This window comes from Phyllopteryx taeniolatus, chromosome 10 (assembly GCF_024500385.1).
Source record: "Phyllopteryx taeniolatus isolate TA_2022b chromosome 10, UOR_Ptae_1.2, whole genome shotgun sequence".
Classification (NCBI taxonomy): Eukaryota; Metazoa; Chordata; class Actinopteri; order Syngnathiformes; family Syngnathidae; genus Phyllopteryx; species Phyllopteryx taeniolatus.
In genome coordinates, this window is record NC_084511.1 from 27,531,167 (window position 1) to 27,553,261 (window position 22,095).

The 22,095-nt window shown below is 42.7% G+C and overlaps 2 protein-coding genes across 10 annotated transcripts in view; both read left to right on the top strand.

The window, feature by feature from the left end:
• The first annotated feature begins 8,805 nt into the window (after window positions 1-8,805).
• Window positions 8,806-18,803, top strand: cxcl14 (chemokine (C-X-C motif) ligand 14). Of its 2 annotated transcripts, none has more exons than XM_061788372.1 (4): window positions 8,806-9,045; window positions 15,399-15,504; window positions 17,583-17,696; window positions 18,332-18,803. In XM_061788372.1, exons 1-4 carry the CDS (start codon window positions 8,997-8,999, stop codon window positions 18,345-18,347), a joined length of 285 nt encoding a protein of 94 aa, XP_061644356.1. In that variant the 5' UTR covers window positions 8,806-8,996; the 3' UTR covers window positions 18,348-18,803. The 2 variants fall into 2 exon arrangements, with proteins under 2 accessions (XP_061644356.1, XP_061644355.1); XM_061788371.1 differs by lacking the exon at window positions 8,806-9,045 and adding an exon at window positions 13,371-13,664.
• An 842-nt stretch (window positions 18,804-19,645) lies between these two features.
• Window positions 19,646-22,095, top strand: part of fam13b (family with sequence similarity 13 member B) — a 47,427-nt gene continuing 44,977 nt past the window's right edge. For 7 of the 8 annotated variants that reach the window (XM_061787302.1, XM_061787304.1, XM_061787308.1 and 4 more), the window contains exon 1: window positions 19,834-20,091. The gene's annotated coding sequence lies outside the window, so the exon portion shown is untranslated. The other variant, XM_061787301.1, reaches the window with a different exon arrangement.

A 22,095-nucleotide genomic window follows, 5' to 3' on the forward strand; every position in this document is an offset into this window, starting at 1 on the left:
ATTCCCGATGATCAATGTGCAGCAAGTCGACCTTTCACCTTACATCCAAAAAAGACATCCTCGGTTCGAGATTTGCAAGTTTATGATTCTTGCTAAAAAAAAAAAAAATTGTAACACAATTTCAACTTGTCACCAGAAATAATAAGGTTGCGATATTGCAAGTATTTTAATTTTGTTTTATTACCAAACCAAACCGCTTGTTTTTTTTTTTTTTTTTTTTAAACTTTCACTTCAACAATAGTTAAACTATTATCCCGAACTTCCATCATTTTGTTGTGTCCATGTAAAAATATGATGAGGCGATCAAACGTTTGTCTGGCTTCACAGTCTTACGGCTCTCTGAGGGAAACTAACACACACACACCGTTTATTGCATTTGTTTTATTGGCACGCTGGTCGCCCACATACAGTACAGCCATGCGCGTTTTTATATTGCTATGACGTCATTTATTTCCAATCATTTTTGCGGACTCCCAAGCTACAAGTTTTTGTCGACAGCATGTTGAGGACCACTGACTTCCAAAGTCATTTATTCTGGCTACGCGAGTTCTTTCCTGTTATGTTGCTAATAACGACTCGTGCTAAAAGATGACTTGGAGGTTCTGCAGTCTAACAACGTTATCACGCTTGGAACCGAACCAATGCTTTGGTTGCAGTTTGAAAGAAGAACGAGGCCAAAGCAGGACAAAATGAAGGCAACGAAGGCGGGATTAACCTTGTGGCGAAGCCATCTGCGGGCGCCTCTGGAGGTCAGAGAGCCAATAGAAAGCAGGTAATGAGTCTGCTTTCGTTATCGCTTTCGGAGCTCGGTATGTCTTTGAAGTGTCTAAAGTGACGATCGATTGGCTCGCGACAGACGAGAAGACGTGTCGTCGAATGTTGTCGTTGTTTTTTTTTTTTCAGTTTCAACGAGCCAGGGTTAGGGTTTCAAACGGGGTTGGATGTTTCCAGATGGGGTTTAAAGCCAGGTGTGGGCTTACAAAGTGGGCTTTCCAATTCGGATGGAATTCGCTCCGCCACTTGGCCCCGATGTGAGCGGACTGTAACAGCCTTCACCTGGATCTCATCGATGGAGCGTGTCGCCGCTATCAAAAAAGAAAAGAAAAGAAAGTCTTGAATGCTATCTCTTGTCGCTCATCTGTCTTCCCTCCGCGGCTTCTCGCGCATCCCCCTTTGACCTCTCGCCGAAAGCGGAGACTTGCCGGAGGCTCTCAGATGGCCCTCGGATGACAACGCGAGACTGGTGGCGGGATTTCCAATATAAGATTTCAAGATGGGGTTATGGTTTCGAGTAAGCATTTCAAATAGGGTTAGGGTTTCAGATTAGGGTTTGAACCTGGTTTGCAACAAGGGTTTTAAACCAGGGTTAGCGTTTGAAGCTAGGGTTTCAAACGAAGGTTTCGGGCTAAAGTTTAAAGACTGGGTTTCAAGCCGTGGTCATGGTTTCAAGCCTGCGTTTTGAACAACGGTTATGGTTTTAAATTTGGCTTTCAACCCCAGGGTTAGGGTTTTAAATGAGGCTAGGACTTCAAATTAGGGTTTCAAGCCTCAATAAGGGTTTCAAATTAGGATTTCAAGCCTGAGTATGGTTTTTGTCAGGTTTTCAAATTATGTTTTCAAAACAGATTTAGGGTTTTGGATTAGGGCTTCAAGTTTCAAGATGGCGCTTTCAAATTAGGGTTTTAAATTAGCAGCCAGGCCCTGTCCAATGTCACAATGCTTATTATTATTATTATTGTTAAAAGCGGTGGGCGACTGGTTAGTACATCTGCCTCCCGGTTCTGAGGACCGGGGTTCAATCCCCGGCCCCGCCCGTGTGGAGTTTGCGTGTTCTCCCCGCGCCCGCGTGGCTTTTCTCCGGGCACTCCGCTTTCCTCCCACATCCCAAACACACGCGTGCTAGGTTGATTGACGACTCCAAATTGCCCGTAGGTGTGAATGTGAGTGCGGATGGTCGTTTGTTTCTATGTGCCCTGCGATTGGCCGGCGACCAGTTCGGGGTGTACCCGAAGATAGCTGGGATAGCTATCAAGCAAACACTCAGGGGGTTCGTACCTTTAGATCTTCATTGAAGATGGATTGAGAAGTTTTGTTCCACTTTTGGGGTGTTTGACTGGAGGTTTCACACACACACACACACACACACACACACACACACCTGGACCTCATTAGTTTTCCAATTAACGTCTGTTCGCTTTGTTGCCCGCGGCAACCATCAGCCAGGAACAGGTGGACACTTCCTGTTGAGTTTCCCGCTCAAAGTCAAGATGACTCCTCCTCCTGTTGTTGTTGTCGTTCTTCTTCTTCTTGTCTGCCATGTTGAGATTCTGCTTCTCTTTTCAATGTTTATTCCTAATGGTGATTCAGTTCTGGAGCTCCAGACATGACATGGCGGGGGGGGGGCGCAATAATTCAAATTTGTAAGTTTAATAGCATTTGCACGAACAACTTGGACATCTTGTCAGCACATGGAGCGCACGTACGTAGTTATGGCCGGATAGCGACGCCGCCTACGCGTGCGACTTTGTTACGGCGAGGAGCCGGCCGATCTGCTGACATCTCACCCGATTTCCGACCTTTTCCTCATCGGGATAATGTCGAGCCTCCTTCCCCCGGTACGAAATGACCATAAAGAAATGACAGCTCCCTCTCTCTCTCCCTCCGCAGGGCGCCGCCACGGAATATGGATGTTTGCACTTCTGCGCGCCCGCTGGTGTTTGCATCGGGTCCACCATCATCAGAGAGGCTTTTGAAATGTGCTGCAGATTCCTTCGGATTAGCCACCTTTTTAGTTCTGTTACATTGGATCTAAACGCACATGCAGCATTAGTCTGTCAGTTCGCTGATTCATTGACTTAGTTGGGTTAGTTTAGTCAGTATGTCAAGTAGTCTTCTTTAGTCTCTATTGCATTAGTCGAGTAATTGGTTTGTCAATTACTTGGTTTGTTGTTAGTGAAGTCAGTTGCTTGCTTTGTCAGTGACTTTAGTCAGATAGTAAATTGGTCAATGTTATCAGTTAGTAAGTCAATAAGTTAATAGTAGTCAGGGTGTCAGTTAGTTTAGTTAGCTAGTTAGACCGTTTAGTCAGTTAGTTGATGAGTTGATTCAGTTACTGAATGTGTTGGTTAGTTTGGTCGGTGAGCTGGTTAGTCAGGTTGTTATTTTGTCACTTTGTTGCTTAGTTGGTTAATTGGTTACTTGACTCGTTTAGTCCGTTCAATGGTCAGTTAGTTGGTTTATCGGTTACTCTAGTCAGTTACTGTTTTTTTTGTGGGGGGGGGGATAGTTAATCTGTTCATAAGCAGAGTTAGTCAGGTTGCTATTTAGTTGATAAATCAGTCAATCGGCTAATTGATTAGTTGAGTCCGTTTTGTCGGTTAATTGTCAGTTAGTTTGGTTAGAGTTTTGTCAGCTAGCTGATTAGTGGATTTGTTTTGGCAGTGAGTTAATTAATTAGCTTAGCCAGTCAGTTACTCGATAAGTAGTCGGTTCATAAAATGTGTTGTCATTTAGTCTATTTGATTATGCTGGTCTGTTTGTCAGTGGAATGACCAAAACTATGTAACAAACTTTGTGGAGATATTTTGTTCCGATTCAGATGAAGGTGCAAATTGAGGAAGTGTCATTTGCGTGACACTGTCACTAAAACACAGAATTCAATTGGTTAACTACTGAAGTGTGTTGCTCACCAAAACGGCAGCAGCGAGCGCGGCGCGGCGCAGCGCGGCGCCGCGCGCGGAGTCGCTTCTGTGTCATGCGCCAACCCGTACCGACCATGACTAAAATGGCCACGACTTCAACCAAGCCGCAGCGCCGCACGTCACGTTAGCGTTAGCACGTAGCGTTCGGTCAGCAACAGGCGGCTTTTGTCACATCGTCATCGTCATCGTCAGCTTCGAAGTGACATGCAGACTTACATAACCGCTGCAGCGCTAATCTCATTCCATTAGCGTCCGTGGCGTTGCGGCCCTCCCGGGGGGATTTCCAGCCGCATGGTGACACTAATCCCCGCGTTTCGTCGCGCTGCTTCTGACACCGTCGCCTCGTGTTTTTTGACCGCTTTTATCGCCTTTTTTTTATATTCCGCCTGTCAAGCGACACATCGAAATCTTAAATCCAGTCGGATTTGCAGATGCTCATGTATGAAAACAACGAAGACCATTCATTTAGTTTTGCTGCTTTTATTTGTTTTAATCTATCCATCTGTCTGTCTCTTCAAGCCTTGAAACCCTAACGCTAGTTTGAAACCTTAACCCTGTCTTGAAGTCCAAACCCTCATCCTTGTCTGAAACAATCCAGCCTTGAAACTCTTATTAGCAACCCCTAAACCTGATTTAAATGACTGCAAGTTTGAAACCACAATTTGGAAGTCTTAACGCTGTAATTCAACTCTAATTTGAAGGCCTAACCCTTGTTTGAAACCCGAACCAATTAATTTAAAAACCAGGTTGGAAAAACACCCTTTGAAGCCCTGGCCTCGGCTTGAAACCCTACTTTGAAACACTAACCCTAATCCAGCCTAAGTTGCAAGTCTACCCCTGACTCGAAACCATACTTTGAAACACTAACCTCGTCTTGAAACCCGAATTTGAAACCCTAACCCTGCCTTGAAATCATACTTTAGCACCCTGTTTGAAACCCTAACTCTAATCAAAGCCTCTGAAACGTCTTCCTTTTTGACAGTTGGAAGAGAGCACAAAACAAAAGAACCTTGTGTACTGAGCCACATACTGCTTCACCAATTTCCACAAAGGCACGCTTTGCCACGGACGACCGCCGGCAAAACGAATCAAAGCGGGATTGTTGTGAGCACGCTAGAGTTGCCCCCGCCAAGAAAGAAGACGGAGGAGGTCAGAGCAGGCGAGGAGAGGACAGAAGACGACGACAAGCGTGCCGCCGTTGCCAGGGCGCCCCGGGGGAGCGGCGGCACGGCAGAGCGCGCGCCCATCGATAAAGTTGGCGCTGACGCCGCGGGAGGAGAGAGGATGCACGTGGGCTGATTGCTGGTGGGAGAAGTGCATCAACGTGAGTTCGCGTGGGAGACGCACGACGGCAACGGCAAGAGGCTTCAATTCTTACAAAACGCCGATGAGAAGCTTTCATACACACGGTTAGGGTTTCAAGCACGCGTCCGGGTTTGAAATGAATACGTTTCAAACAAGAGTTAAGGTTCCGAGGCAGGGTTTCAAGCGTGGGTCAGGATTTCAAATGACTCTTTCACACAGTCACGGTTTCGGAGTAAGGCTTCAAACCGGGGTTGCGGTTTCAAATTAAGGTTTCAAGCATGCGTTAGACTGGGTGGAGGTTCCAACTCTCAGTTAGGGGTTCAAGCCAGGGTTAGGGTTTCAATCATAAATGAAAGGTACAAACAAGGGTTAAGCTTTCAAGTCATGATTTCAGTTCAGTTCAGTTTATTTGAAAGGGGACAATGCAATTTCATAGAACACATGAAGTACACATGGTTAAAAAAGCCCGAATTAGCCAGAAGGCTGGTTTTCATCTGTAGTCCCCTGGCCATGATGTCAAAAAGCAGTCAAATACATATCTACAGGACAATATAATACAGGATACATCATCAAACTATACTATTAAGAGAGAATCAAACCATCATTTTTTGGATCATAACAAAAAGACAACATAACATACTTGTCTTTTAGTGTTGGCAGCTATAGGTGTTAACTAGCCACATTTTGCGTTTTTTGGTGAAGGCCTTGTTTTGTATGTTGTAAGCAGTTGAACCTCCTTCCACTCACCAGCGCTCCTCACTGACCAGGCTGACTTACTGAAAGTGGAATGAGACGGTCACCTCTGACAAGAGCCTCGAGTTTCTTTGGCTGATGAACTCAGCCAGAGGAGCTGGGGCCAAATCATGCAGTACTTTAGAAATCAAATTGAAATCTGCAAATATGTGAAGACGGTATTTTTTTTAAATTGCACAGTGATGATAGTGCCTTGGTTTTTTTATCCATCACTTGAATTACTTGTTTTGTGTTTCAAATTAGTGTTTAAAGCCTGGGTTAAGGTTTCAAGACAGGATTTATGGTTAGGGTTGCAAAACTGGGTTAGGGTTTCAGATTAAGGTTTCAAGCCAGGGTGGCGTTTCAAATCGTGGCTTTGGGTTTCAAATGAAGGTTCCAAATCTTGGGTGAGAACTTCAAGACAGAATTAGTTTCATTTTTTGGTATCAAATTAAGGTTTCAAATCGGGGTTAGGGTTTCAAACCAGGATTAGGGTTCCAAACCTGGGTTACGGTTTCAATTTAGGGTTTCGTGCTTTCAAGACAGGGTTATTGTTTGAAATGAAGGTTTTAAAGATAGGTTTAGGGATTTTAGCCTCGTTAAACATTTCAAGCAAAGCATGGCTGAGGCTTTCAAGTTCGGCTTTCGAGCCTGGGGGACGTTTGAAATGAGGGTTTCGGGTCTAAATGTTGTTTTTGAACCATCCCAGCCTACATACAAGTCCCACGAGAAACTGACGACGACGAGAAAAGCCAAAGAAAAAGCCAATCACTCATCCGACATCACCGAATAACCTCCGAGGCTTCAAAGTTCTTGCGGAAGTGAGCCTGACTTATCAGATGTTGGTGGTGATGAAGCGCGGCATGTTGTCTTTTTTTTCCCTCCTCTTCTTGCTCCTGTCAGAAAATGAAGACTTCAGATCATCGGCGCTAAGAGGATTACAGTCGCGAGACGGCGCTTGTATCTGCGCATCGCGTTTTGCAGAGAGCTCGTAAATTCTTCCGTCAAGGGCACGCCGTGACTCGCAGATGTGAACGCCGGCAGGGTAAAAGGACAACAATCACGCGCATTACAGCCACCGAGGTCATGTGATCGCACGCAAATGTTCTTCGTCTTCCGAAGTGGACAAATCCCACTTTCGATGGAGAGCTACCGATTCCTTCTGTCACGTTAAAATGCGTCGGCAGGCCGTTAAGACCGTGCCGTACCAACAGTCGGCGCTCTCTTACGATCGATCCATGAGTAGCCAATCGGAAGCCGAAAGAAAGTCATTTCCGGAAAAGGCACGAGACCGTACAAAGTCCGAGAGGGTAAAAAGGAGACATTTGCTTCCAACAGTTGCAATTTTCGACAGCACTGTCACAAATTGCTGGGGGGAAAACTACTGTACTGTTTTCCATTCAAACTGTGTCATACGCTAGAAGCAATGCATTCTGGGATATCGGCCATCCCGGAAATGTGCCAGTTGGTGCGAACGTGAGCGTAACTATCCATTTTTTTTCCCCGTAGAAGCCACCGTGTCAACAACGGGAGATGAGGGAAAAGGGCGACTGTCACACTTGAATGTGCAGTTGACAAAATCATTTTTCCTGTCTGAAAGGTTCAAAAGGAGCAAAAGTTTCGGGTCAGGGGTTAGGGTTTTTAAAAGTCAGAGTTCGTGTTTCATCTTGGTTCTTTCCGGCCTGGAAATAAGGGTTTCAAACCAGGTTTAGGGGCTTCAAGTTGGGGTTTCCAACTTGTGATCTGAACTGGACTGTAACGTGGCGAACCGAACCGCAATTGAAACTGAAAAACTGAACGACTTCTCCTCATGATGCCCAGAAGAAAAAGAGGTTGGGTTGGCAGTCGTTCAAATGGGTTCTTTGTGCCACCCACCGTGTGATGTCATCGCAGCGACCGCCATCGAGGGGATTGTGTGCAGGATTTGCTCCCGTGGTTATGTGTGTTGATGCCAACTTCCGTCCCCGAATGAACGCTGCGGTTATGAGGCGAGTCGGTCATATCGCGCGCGTGCCGCCGACGTAGGCAGGGGACGCGTCTGGATGTCAGCGCTTTTACGCAGCTCGAAGAAAAGAGCGCTTTGTTTCCACGTCACATTGTGCCGCGCGTGTTTCCCGACCGACCGCCTCATCGCTGAGCGATTCCGACATTCCTCAACATCGTGACGCGTGACTCGTCATCTCCGTTGTGCTCGGGTTCCTCCGTCCCACTCGCTCGCCCTTCCGACACGACCGGAATGACGTACTGCCGCGAGAGGCGAGATCTGTGGCCTACGGCGACGGCAGGACGTCTCGCGCGTCAGGCTTTTGTGTATTTCCGTTACGTCGGCGCCGAAGGGACGCAGGGTGAGGTGACGTTCAATTTGGCCGCGTAGCTCGTAGACCCAAAGGCCACGCCGTTAATTAGCGCCGCAAGTTACTGATAAATAATACACAAATCACGTAACTGACTTGTATTTCTTGCAACTGGTGATTTTGCATGGATACCTAATGACCTAATAAGGATCTAACGACGTCACTATTGACGTCACGTAAAAGCCTTCTCGCCCCGCAATGTTTCCAGTTTGTCGTTATCCCTTTACATCTGTGAATAATGTTGTGAGTCATGTGACCTAACACGCTGCTCTAAAGCTTGAACTTGTGTGCACGGACAGCTTACGGCGTCCATCCCGTACATCCGGATGTGTTTTGTCTCATCCTCGCATTGCACGTGCAAGATGATCCAATCACGCGACATGGCACGTGATCATATTCGGTGAGCTTCAAGGGGTTGAACTCAAACACTCTTCAACTGACTTTCCTGACTTTTCATCTTGTGAAACACTTTATTTTTCCCTCGGACAAAAAAAACCAAAACGCATTTCATCTCCGAGCACCACTTTTTTGTGCTTAAGTGTTTCTGTGTGCGCTTGAGCAACAGGGTGCATGTCAGGACAGCTCCTGTTGTTGTTTTTTTGAGGCCCTTTTTGTCCTTTTTGTGTTCATGTGCAAACAGGAAACAAATGGCACACATCGTCCGTGCATCTGTTCACTGACGACGTCCATCTGTCCTGGCAAAAGACGCCAGAAAACAAATAGACTTTCCGCATTCAAAGCGGCCATGCGCAGACTGGGGATTTGTTAACTATTAGCAAGGATACGGCTTCAACGCTGTGACGCATACGGGATTAGAAACGCCATAAAAGCTTTTTTAGATCCAGGATCCGCATACCTTTTGATAACGTCGGTAATTGACGTGTTAAAGTTGTAACATCACAAAATGGATGGAATTGACATCAAGACATCCTTTTGGGCCACGATTCCAAACGGTATGTACCTTCCGTCGAGCGTGGTGGTGGCAGCTTGTTCTTGTTGCTTTGACAAGGTGAAAGTAACAACAGTTGGAAATAGCAGTCAGTTTTAGCACAAAACCTTCGGGCTTCTGCGAGACATGGGGGGGGGGGGGGGGACAAAAACATCTATCATTTCTTTTGGGCTTAATCAGAGGCACGTTAAATGGTATGAGTTTGAATGTGATTGGTTCATTCTGAACACAGCCACATCCAAGATAGAGCAGGGTGTACACACTTGTGCAACCACATTATCTCAGTTATGTTATTTTTTTTATTTTTTTATTTTTTTACTTCACATCTCTATTTTGTTTAAATCAACTGAGTTGTACAGATTATAGTACATTTTAAAGGTCCCATATTTAAGGAAACCAACGTTTTCTAGTATTAAGGATGTTATATTATCTCTATGGTTCCTCAATAAACGTAAAATATGAATTTAAATCATCTACGCATTCCTGAGCCCTGAAATCAGTTCATTGGAATTTCTCGAGCTCTTCTCCACGGAGGCAACCAATCAGAGGAAAGGGGGCGGGCTTAGCCAAATATGGACAGCGCCGATGCGAAACTGGGTCAAACAGTAGTAACTGTCAGAGGGGCCTTTTCTGAACACACTTATGAGAAAACCAAGGTGTTTTTTTTGAATGAAATTGACACTTTTATACTACGTCCATCTTAGCGAGTCACTCTATGGAGGTCTAAATAACCAAAATATGATATTGAAATGATTTATCTTTTTTTTTTATATCATGAGAAACTTGGCGTTTTAACATGGGTGTGTAGACGTCTTGTATGCTGACATTGACATTGTAGGACGAATGCCACTGCCACGACACTGTAAAGCAACGTTGAAGAAACTGCCACCGTCACCGTGGCATCACGATATCGGAAAACAGCATTATACATCATCAAATCCGTGGAACGAACATGGTAACCTCAAAACATGGCTATATCGTGGGAGACTGTCGCATAAATGTCATTTAGTCTGTAACAACCCACAATCGGTATAGAATCTCAGGTGTGTTCAGCTGCTTGTACGCTAACTTGAGAGCACTTTGCCACGCACGCACACGGATCGTGTTGGTGTCGGACAATAGCGCATGTTTGCACTCTCGCCGCCTCCTCCTTCCCCCGTTTCCCTCGCAGACACGTTAGCACATCTTTTCTGTTTCCCAACTCACTAATCCGTTTTTGTTCCTCTTCTGTTGCTTTTGATCTCCCAGGTGCATGGGAACTCTCCGCAATGTGCACACAGCTGGGACTGAAATGAAATGTCATTACTTGATCACTGATAGCTCATTAACAATAAATATGGTGAAGTTTTTCAATAGTAATTAGTGTCCTATAAATGTCGAAACAGAAATGACACTCAGCGGAAAACTTTGTGATGGTTGAAGCGGTAATTACGAGGTTGCCCCCCGGGCTTCTAGAACCGCCCGCTTTCCCTTGAGAACATCAGTCACCTGCCCGCACACCTTTTCTTTTCTTTTTTTTAAATACATAACTCTCCGCACAGGGCTGCAGATGCATGCACGGGGGCTGCTGGTGAGGGGACGCATGATGTCGATGTCAATATTCTTGCATGTTCCCCAATGAAAACATGTTTTACGACTTGATGTTTTAGGATTTTCTCCCAAGAAAAGATGGATAAAGAGAGTTATTTGTTATTGTTGGCAAAATAACTTCGGACCATATTCTGTGGTTCACTCAACATTCGCAACTTGACAATTCGTGAGAGTTTGAGCTTGTAATTCCTTCTTTAACTTTTTGGGGAGTGCTCTTAAATCCCTGCTTCTGTCTCTTATCACATTCCCCCCCTGCCCACCCCTCCACCCCTCCACACACACACACACACACACAAAATCCCTTCAAACTAAACAGTCCTGAATGCAGAACGCACGCCACTGGAGCTTTAGCTTCCAGGCTGAACCAGTAAAAGTCTTGCAGACGCAGTGCAGCTCCGCCACACTGGGACAAGTAGCATAAACAAGCAGTCCAAAAAAAAAGCTTACGTAAGAGAGCACAGAGACGTGATCGGGAGGCCTCAACGTCCGCGATCCCATTCGCGAGGCCTGCTAAATCTTGCTTCAAAGGACCTTTTTGGGGGTGTGTGAAATTTCGCTCGCGCTGCAGGCTCACTGAAGGCTTTGATCAGATAATTATGGACTTTTTTAAGTAACGAGCTTTTGCCGCAGCCGCTTTGCTATGCCTTTTGACACACCAGATCAGGAGATAAAGACGTGTTATCACCAGTTCGAGGCTTTTCTTGCATTCTGAGTGTTTTGGGAAGGGCAGGGACTTTTTCCAAAAGGCAACTTTTCATTTGTGTACAGCCGCTGGCCGCAGCATTAGGTACATCTGGAATCTAGGAACACTGTGAGCAAGGTATTCATTTGTGTGTTTATTAGCGGGTGAGCATGCTGACAATATTTGAAAATTCAGCCCCGCGAGCCAGTTTCACTGAGCAGCATGAAATTTGGTAGGCATGTCCAGCATGATAAGACCCACCAAAAAAAAAGTCTCAAGAGAACATGCCCAAAAAGATACGGGAAGTCTGGCATTTTGGTTTGAAGAAGCCATTTTAGGGTCAGTTTGGCCATTTCCAGGGGGCCTCCGATCCGGTTTCACTTAGCAAAATTAGCAAATTTTGGTAGGCACTGTACAGTAGAGTGTATACATGAGTGCAGGGTCAATCCCACTCCAATCCCTAATCCCTAATCCGGTCCACCCAGCATTTACATTATCAAGAGGCATTCATTTAACCATCCATCCATCCATTTTCTGAGCCGCTTCTCCAACGCGGGTCGCGGGCGTGCCGGAGCCTATCCCGGCTGTCATCGGGCGGGAGGCGGGGTACGCCCCGAACTGATTGCCAGCCAATCGCAGGGCACACTTAAACAAACAACCATTCGCACCTCCGGGCAATTTCGAGTCTCCAATTCATGCATGTTTTTGGGATGTGGGAGGAAAGCGGAGTGCCCGCAGAAAAGCCACGCGGGCACGGGGAGAACATGCAAACTCCACACAGGCGGGGCCGGCCGGGGATTGAACCCGGGTCCTCAGAACTGTGAGGCTGACGCTCTAACCAGTCGTCCGCCGTGCCGCCTCAAGTGTATGTATTCATTTTTTAAAATTCATTTACCTCATTTTTATATGATGTTATTTTTAATTTTTTTTTATTTATCCTTTATTTACCCAGGAATTGTCCCATTGAGGTACAAGATCTCTTCGTCCAGGCAGTCTTCATACATGATATACATGAAACGCAAAACAAAACAAACCCCCCCTCAAAAAATTTAAAAAAAAATAATAATAATAATAATAATAATAATAATAATAAATAGTCATGAACTAACTGGTTATTTGAATTTCTAAGCAATGTTACATATACTGTACATGTAAATACAGTGGAGGCTCAAGATACAATTTGAATTTATTCCATGACCATGCTCATAACTCAAAACACTTGTATCTCAAATCATCATTTCCTGTTGAAATGAATTGAAGACATATTGTATTAAGAAAAATAGCATCATAATATTGTACTTCATCAAAGCATACCGTAACAGCATAATTAAAATTTAAAGAAAACATTTTGGGACACATTTTTGCTTCAATGCAATGGACATTGTGCTTCTCCTTCTGGTGTGCACGCCTTGGCCACGTGGGGGCAGTATAGTACAAACACACAGATAAACATGGCGCACACTCAGTAAGCTGCAATAATATTAGTCGTTCTTTGCAAAGGATAAAGAATACATGCTCGTGAGTATTGTTGTGTTATTATCTGTCTGCGTGTGTTGCTCCACCGTCTTCAAATATCCGTGGCTTAACGGGTTATAACACCGCGACACTGGCGCTATTTGCTAGCCCGTCTATGCCGTTTTGCATTAAGCTAAACTGATTGATCTCAAGCAAAGCAATGTGGTTGTTTTAAATACTCAACGCATAATTTGTATGTTTTACATTGATAGTAAACGTCAACCTGGCCTCTTTTGTCGTCTGCTAAAAGCAAAACAAAAAATCCACCGAACGATGGCTGTATTTGTCATATTTTTCAATTAAAAAATGGTTAATTATCCATCTATCTATATGTATAGCTATTAAATAGATGGTGTACCTAATAAAGTGTCTTATGACTTTATTATTTTTTCTTTTGAAGCCCAGAAACCCATTTCATGTTTTCTCATGAAATGGACTCAGTGTCCTCCTCGTCTCTCCTGCGTGGTGATTGGCCGTCTGGTGGTGCATGCAAATGAGTGGAAGGGGGGCAGCGGGAGGCTTTTAAAGGCAGCAGCCAAGCAGAGCCTGAGTGTGCGCGGACCTTCCACACGATACACGCCGCCAGTGGACTTTACACTCTGACACTTTTGCCACTTTTTTTTTTAATCTCGATTCTTTTGCTTCTACTGTTTGGATTTTGATTTTTGGAACTTTTCTTTTTTTTTTTCCATTTATTTATATTTATATATATATATATATATATATTTTATTTTTATTTTTTTATTTTTTTGAGGAGGAGGAGGTTGCAGACATGCCCCGGTGTACAGCAGTGCTACTTCTGCTGGTGGTGGCTTTATATGTCCTTCATGCAGAAGGTAAACATGAATTTTTCAAATGGCTTTATTTCAGGGGATGTTGTTGTTTTTGATGTGTTTGAGTTTTAAGTGCTTTTTCCCTGACATACCAAGGTGGCGAAAGCTCACGAGTGTGCAAGGCCTTTAAAAGTCACAACCGAACTGATTTAATTAAAGGCACAGCGCAGGCAGGGGTGCATAAAGAGGGGGGCTCCGAGGGCAGGAAATTCAATTAACAGTGTTTTATAGACGTGGGAGCGAGAAGACAATCGCAGCGCATCATGCAACTTTACTCACACTGAGAGAGGGTTTTTTCTTTTGGTTTGTTTTTTTTTACCATTAGTTCAGTGGTGTGGCACTAAATGTAATTTTATATTCAATACCGAGCAGCGATTCATGTGTGTATTTTGATGTTTTTTTTTTGGGGGGGGGTTAAAAATTCAATATTGTTGTGTTTTAATTTAAACTTTATTTTGTAATCACAACCTTTGGAAATAGCCCATCAACATTTCATTCATAATAATCATTTTAGTAAATAATTAAATATTAGTTGTGAGGCAGTATTCCACTTGAGTTATCTGTAGTTATCCCCTAGTTTGTCATTTTAAGCAGCCTAGTGGTGGCAGTACTTTTTATTCCCCGTCCATCTACGGGGCAGTTATGACTCGGCCCCACGGATTCTGCCTAGCAACAACCAGCCACGCAACCAGGAAAAATCATTTAACTTATGACGCTCACATCAGTTTTATGGTGGAATAATATTTGTGTGTGATTTCTAGCATTGGAAATTGTACTTGATTGAAAAAAAGAAACAAGTAAAAGAGAACATTTTTAAATGCAAAATTCCCTGAAAATGAACTAGGTGGTTCGTTTTGATTGGCCTTTGTTTTCATGAGGTGTTTGTGCCGTGGCTGCGAGGGATGTGACAGCTTTATTCGTGCGGCTGCTGATGAATGTTACCGACCTTGGCACTCACCCCCCTTGCCCCACCATCACAAACCAGCATAAATTCTATTTAATAGGCACTCACAACACAGCCAGTAAACGAGGGGGGAGGGGGGGGGCGACGTCCCCTTGAAGCCGATGAATGTTGAAGACTCAATTGATTCGGTACACAAATAAGCAAAATAGGTGATGCAATGGAATTTTCTCAGCAACCACGCTGATAAACAAATTGTGAAAGGAATTAAAACATAGCATTTTAATCATTGTAAAGGCAGATTTTTTTGTTTTTCTTCCCATGCAGATCAGATCATAGTTGTACCTAATAAAGGGGCCAGCAAGTGTGCACTACAGCTAAAGAAAATCCGGGGGGGAATCTGTGACAATCATCTTTTGAAGTACAAAGTGGATCAATGTGAGCCATAAAGTGGCAAAAAAAAATAAAAAGTTACTGTACTCTAAAGGCCTATACGTGCCACAAGATGGCGGCAAATGACCACTGTTGTCTAATTGAAGCTCCTCAACTCACTGCCACCAGATGGCGCTAAAGAAGAGTAACAACTGAAATAACGCTCCCACAAAAAAAAGAAATATCCGCAATATAGCGGGGGATTAGTGTCGGCAAATTTGTGAATGCCGTCCTGTGACTATTCATTTGCACTGACACGCCAAGAGGGAAATGGGATTTATTTGTTTCATAATGCAAAAATATATAAAAATGTTTTTACTATGTAAGACTCACAACAACTTGAGAAAATGACCCGAAAAAAGTTAATTTGATGTGTATTTTTGTTGTTGTTGTTGTGACTATAGCCTACAAGTGCCGGTGCACCAGGAAAGGACCGAAGATCCGCTACAAGGACGTGCAGAAGCTGGAGCTCAAACCCAAACACCCATTTTGCCAGGAAAAGATGATATTGTGAGTTACTTTGTTTTGGGTTTTTTTTTTTTTTTTTTAAATATAGCCAATATATATAGATATTGTGCAGTGAAGGGGGACCACAACTGGGGGCCGGTTGCGTAAAATGTGCTGGAGGCCAATTGTGGCATTACACGCGAGAAAAACTCAGGGAGCCAAACAAGTTGAATTTGAAAGAACACGAATCTTAACGAAGTAACAAGCATAAATGGTCCATTTCCTTAGATACCGAGAAGCATAGCAACACAGAATTCGGTTGTATTTTGGTGATCCACGTGCAAAATGCCTGAAATGGACGTTGACATTTTTGGACATTTTTCACCATTTTATGGGACTCAACATAAGGGAAATGTTTGATTACTGAAGTCAAGCAACACACTTGCAACAAAGAAGACCAATTCAGTGCTTTCTCAAGTAAAGCAATAAAGTCGCTGGTTGAATCCCCAAAAGTTAAAGTTGGATTACTTGTGTTTAGAAAACAAAAAGGCAATTCGTGTCAACGTTCGGATGTCAACGAAATAATCAAATAGAAACATGCGTACCTTCCCCGTGTGTGCTTGTGTGCTAGCGTGTCACCCGCCGTCCCTGCGGGTTGCCCGATAAGCATGTGACGGAGGGGCCGCCAACTTACTGGTACCCGGTGATAAACGAGTCTCTCTGTGGGTTTTCTGGAAAGGCACGAAGAGAGAGCGAGAGAGCGAGAGAGAGGGGGAGAGGGAATGAGATAAATAAGTGTCTTTTTGTTGATTTTGTGGTGGTTTGGCTCACAAGGCTTGTTTTGGCTTGTTTGGGAATTCTGGACGACCCGCTGCTCACAAAGTGCCAGAGAGGCCTAGGCTGGATTTACACTGAAAGATTCACATGCCCAAGTCCGATTTAATCGTCAACAATTTTTCAAAAAGAGGCAAGCTGTTTATTGCCTCTCCCAGTTGAACTTTACTGTCAAACGAAACCAAAAAAAAAAAAAGTGTATTCAACCGTACTTGAAAGAAGCACAAACCAACATCTAGTTCTCATAAATCCAATTTTTGTTCGCAACGCATGACCAAAAAAAAAAAGATTGATCTCTTGTCAAACTTCTTAAGTCTGTGATGCCCTCGCATGTGGGAAAGACGAGCCACGAGAAGAGTAAAACATAAATATAATGATCTTTGCCCACACTCACGAAGGAGCTTGTGTAGGCCACAGCTCACTCCCAGACACCTCACACGCCAGCCCACCAGGCCCCGCCTCTTACAGGTACGATTCGTACAGTATTACATTTACATTTTAGGCTTGCAATTTTTTTGTGGCTCGTTCTACGTTTAAAATGTGTTTTAAGCTATTTAAACACGTTTTTCTCTTTTTCTTTTTCTTTTTTAATATGGTCTCTCTGTATAGCGGACCTTCCCCAATAACGGGTCGGTCTGGAACATTGCACGGACCCCCGTGCAATAAACGGGGCTTCACTGTGAAGTCAAAAAAATCACCTTGCTTGTCATTGAAGCCAGAAACAAAACGCCAGAAAATCTTGTCGTTTTCCAGTTGAATCTGCAAACGAATAAGTCCGAACAGCCAAGAGAAAACAGTGTGGAACAAAAGCAATTATACACACACACACACACACATTGCATAGCATGCCGTGAAAGCTCACTAAAGAACCTAAAGGGTCCGGAAACTAGATGCAAAAAGCCTTTAATCTAATCCTTATGACTAACGACGCCGTCTTTTTTTATTTTATTAAAAATAATGCCTATTTGTCTCCAAGTCAACTCATTTAACATTCATGGCTCTTGGATGGAGAGGCCCCAGGGCATTCTGGGTGTTTTCCCCACATTTCTCTCTCTCCCTTTGGCCTGAATACGCCACCCTCCAGGCGGGAGGTTACAATCGGTCACCTCATTCGTCCACCTCACACGCGAAACGGTTTCACGTATTGTCGTGCGTATACCGCAATAACATATTTCCTCCCTTTCCCCATTTCGCAACCAAATCAAATCAATCATTTTAAATTCAGGTCTCACTTTCTACAACAGAAATTGCATTCTCTACTGGTAGAATCATGTTGTTGTTGTTGTTGTTGTTGTTTCCTGCTTCAGCGTAACCATGGAGAACGTGGCTCGCTTCAAGGGTCAGGAGTACTGTCTGCACCCCAAACTCCAGAGCACCAAGAACCTGGTCAAGTGGTTCCACATCTGGAAGGACAAGCACAGGTAAAGTCATTTGATGCCAAGATGCTCAGAAAATACACTTTAAAAAATAGATTTATATACGTATACATATCTTTATTTTTAGAAATGGCACACAAACGTTGCATCAACATTTACACATTTTAAATGAAATGCACATTTATTGAATTGAACACAGTTTCAACATTCTCGGTGGGACAATGGGGAAGGAAAATACATTTACATAACTACATACGTACATTTTTAGATTTAGTCTTTATTCTTCTTCTGAAATACAACTTTTGTATCAAAACTTTATTGAAATAGAAAATGCAATGTACAATTCCATTAAAATGTACATTTAATCTGATTCAATACAGTTTGCGCATCCATAGTTACTAAGGTGTATCCACTAAAAGTACCTTTTTTCACACAGTAAACAAAACCAAGACGCTTTTAAAAGTATCCCCCCAATAAATACAGTTTTAACATTTATTTGTAGTTTTAGAAATATGAAACACAACAGTTGTATCAAAGCTTTATTTAAAAAAAAAAAGTACATCAAAATGTTCTAAACCGGTTTCCCCACCAAGTAGCAGTGAGGAGTTTATGTTCAACCAAAAAGAATGCAACTTTTTTGTTTTTTACATTTTGTTCTGCATTTCCTTTTTCTCCCACAGGGTTTACGAAGCTTAAAACCGTCACATCTTGTCATCACAAGAAGAAGAAAACATAAAACATCTAAATAAAAGGCAACAACCACAACCACCAGGACTGTTTATGATGTCGCAAATATCTGCAGGGCATCCTCCTCCTCTTCTGTGGAAGCCATCAAGAGATACACTTAATAATAATTACCTTGCTTTTTTAATGTTGACTTGCTGTTGTTGTTGATGACGCCACACAAATATACATGCAAATATGTACAGCATGCATAGCTCCTGTTTTGTATGCATTCCAATGTAAAGTGCATTTTATAAACATTGTCGCCTATTAGCAACTTTATAGCGTCATTGTGTGTAAAATGGCAGCATTGTAAGTTGTTTTGATATGTCATTTGAAAGTTTTTTGTTTTTTTTGACAAACACACCGTTCAACATTCCATTGTGTGTATACAAAATAATAAGCAAAGCAATAAAGTGTCCATAAAGAGCAGGTTGTCTGATTTAATTTGTACATTTAAGTGTAATAGATGCGTTCACAACGGGACAATTGAAAAGTTATCAAATCTAAAGTCGAGATATTTTCTTCTTTAACTACTATTTATTTATTATGGGAAGACTTAAATGTTAATTTGTGTCAAAACCTGAGATAAAAGAACAAAATGTCAAATAATTTTTTTTAGTTTGACACGAAGTGCTTTAAATAAATTCCGCCACCAGATGTCAGTGTAGAGCTATCGCATTAAGAATGGGCCAGCAAAATAGTCACCATGTAAATTTCAGTCGATTCGAGAAGTTTCGACAGGCTTTCATTCATTCTTTTTTTTTTTTTCATCGAGGCCTTGAAAACAAACAAAAATAGGTATACATGTATAAAAACATTTTAAAATGTGAATAAAAGTAACGACAACAAAAATATTTTTTTCACTAAAGCGGTTGTGAATTAGTGTCTCCTTCACAAGCTTCTGTATTAACAAAGCCCTGAAAAAAAGTTACTACATGCAAATTTCACTCCCGATAAGTGTCGCCAACTAAAGCCACAAAAAAATGCACTGTATAGTTCTATCAAAACATGGTGACAATGAGTGTACCCAACTAAAACGTTACCATGTAAAACATGTAAAAGTGAATTCGAAAGAAATGACCCAAAAAGTGATTTGTCACACACAAATACAATTTTATAAATATTGTTCATATTTGATGATTCTCAGTTCCATTTGAATCCCAAGAGTCGACCAAAGTAAACACTGCTGTTTTCAAGTGAGCTTGTGTACATCGTGACGTCAGCAACGTGCGAGTTTTCCTTTGCCAACAAAAGCCATCAGAACATTTTCATTTTCAAGCCGCCGAGCGAACACAGTTGTGACCCAGAAAACGAGTCGAATTGTGCCGCAAATATTGAACTCGAGTCAATAGAACGAGGCGGGCAGGCTCAGTTTTTAGCAGCTGTCCGTTTGCGCTGCTGCTGAGAAAAGAAGGCGGGGTGATTATTTGGCAGCTCGCTTCCCGGAGGGGTGTGTGAGAGATCGGCGACGACCTGCAACAGAAAGCGGCCATCCAACAAGCGACTGTTCCACTTTTCTTTTTTTTTCCCCCCTTTGCAGCATCTCGAGAGCGATGAGCCCGACGCGTCGTCTGCAGTGGCCGTTGTGATCCTCCGCTTTCTTCGACTCCCACCCCCACCGCCAAAATCGGAGCCAGCCAGACAGCGGACCACCCGGCGAAAACAAGCCGGAAATCGATGCTCCTCGGCCCGCATCCGTGCTTGTTTTGACCTGGTAAGACTGGCGTTAGCTCGCCGTGCTAATAGCTTAGCTTCTTCCGTTCATTACAAGTGGGGGGCTAAGCGCTAGCCTCGCTAAAGCTAACGATGTCGAACGCCTTGTTGCGTTCGGGGAACGATTGTGCATTATATATGAGCTAATGTCTAGTGTTTGTGTGTTCATTTAGACATTTATCGTGTAGTTGTTGTGTACATAATGGACGGTTTACGGTTTTCAATCATGGTTCAATCATTGTTGCATCTGGGGAGCTAACTGCTAACTAGTGGTTAGCCGAAGGGGGTTAAGGTTCGTTCCATCACATTCAAGGTTGGCAAAGCAGTAAAATGTGCTTCGTCTTGAATAAACAAGACAATATTCATCCAAATATGAATGCTTTTAGGCTGTGTAACAGTTGAAGTGTTGCAATTCATATTTTTGACGTTTGCTATACGTTTAAACGCCATTTTTGTTACACCTGTCATGTTGGGGGAAAATAAATCTGCTTTCACTTGGGTTTCCAGGGTGATTAATATTATATTTTTATTATTATTTCTATGGATATGCTACTTTGCAGTCGGCCTTTTTCTGGAATGCGTTTGGATATTTATTTGGGCATATTGTTAATTATCTACACGCTTTAAAATGAACCGTTTGGGATTTAAAATCGGGTTATTTCCCCGTGAGCTAACTGCTACCTCGCGGTTAGCCGACGGGGGATTGGGGTCAGTCAGGAAGAAAATAAAAATTCTTTTTTTTTTTTTTTTTTTTTTTTTTTTAATAAATGATTTCATCGAGTCAATATTAATCGAATGTATGTTTTTAAAATTTATTTATTTATTTTAACTTTATCTCAGTGATTTGGTATGATTTTTGAGGCTGTCTGAAGATTGAAATGTTGTAAATCGCCTATTTTTTATATTTACTGTTTAAAAGCATTTTTTTTGCTGCACTTGTCAACTAAGTTAAAAAAAAAAAAATCATGCGTTTCCATGGGGATAATGTTTTACCTATACCTATTACATGACGATGATGATACCAACAGTCACCCCTTCCCTGTTTGCATACTTATTTGTACATTTTCGTGATGAACCCTTTTAATGAAACTGTTAATAGGGTGCGTTGCAGGGAGTTAACTGCAAGCTTTTAGTTTGCCGACAGGGATTGTTGCGTTACTTTGTTTTATGCATAGAATTTGCATTTCCATAGCCACAAGTAAAGCTAATGCTGTCAAATGCCTTTTGTTACATTTGAGGAACGATTGTGGATTATATAAGAACCAATGTCGATTTTGTGCCTGTTTATTTAGGCATTTTAGCAGACATCGACACATTTTCAAGCACCGGTTCTCAAGTACTTTGGGTCCGGGGCACTCCTTTTAGGGGACAAAATTTTCCAAAAACGGCCCTCACAATCCTAGTGCTAATTAAACGCAAGTACCACGTGGACCCCTAAATACCGTGCAACCTAGTGAGTATTAATGACTTGTTTAATAGGATGGAACGCTACCAAATTTAGTAGAATTATATTCAATAATTATCCATCTTGACTAGCTCACGTAGACAGTACTCACTAACAACATGAGAACAAAGAGGACCACAGACTCCTGATTTAGCCACTAACGTAGACATCTAGACATTTTAGGGTGAACCATTTATGGTTTATTTATTTTTTCCCCCCTCAGGTACTAACTGCCAGGTAAATGAGTCAATATCAATGAAATATTAATGCATTTTAATTTCTCACTGCGGTTTGGTGTGGTTTGGAAGCAGTCTCGTAGTTCATCTGCTTCCTGTCCATTTAAACGCTTTTTTTTTTGTCATCCCTGTTACGTGCCGTTTAGTTTGTTTTATGACTAAAATGCAGATTTCATTTTGGTCTCCATGGTGACACTTTTTAAAAAAATTATTATTACGAATATGTTACCTCCAGTCGTCCCTTCCCTGTGCTGGAATGTTCTATTATGCAGTTGTGTGTTTGCCAAAATGGCTCAGAGCCACAAAAACATGACTCGACAAGTTT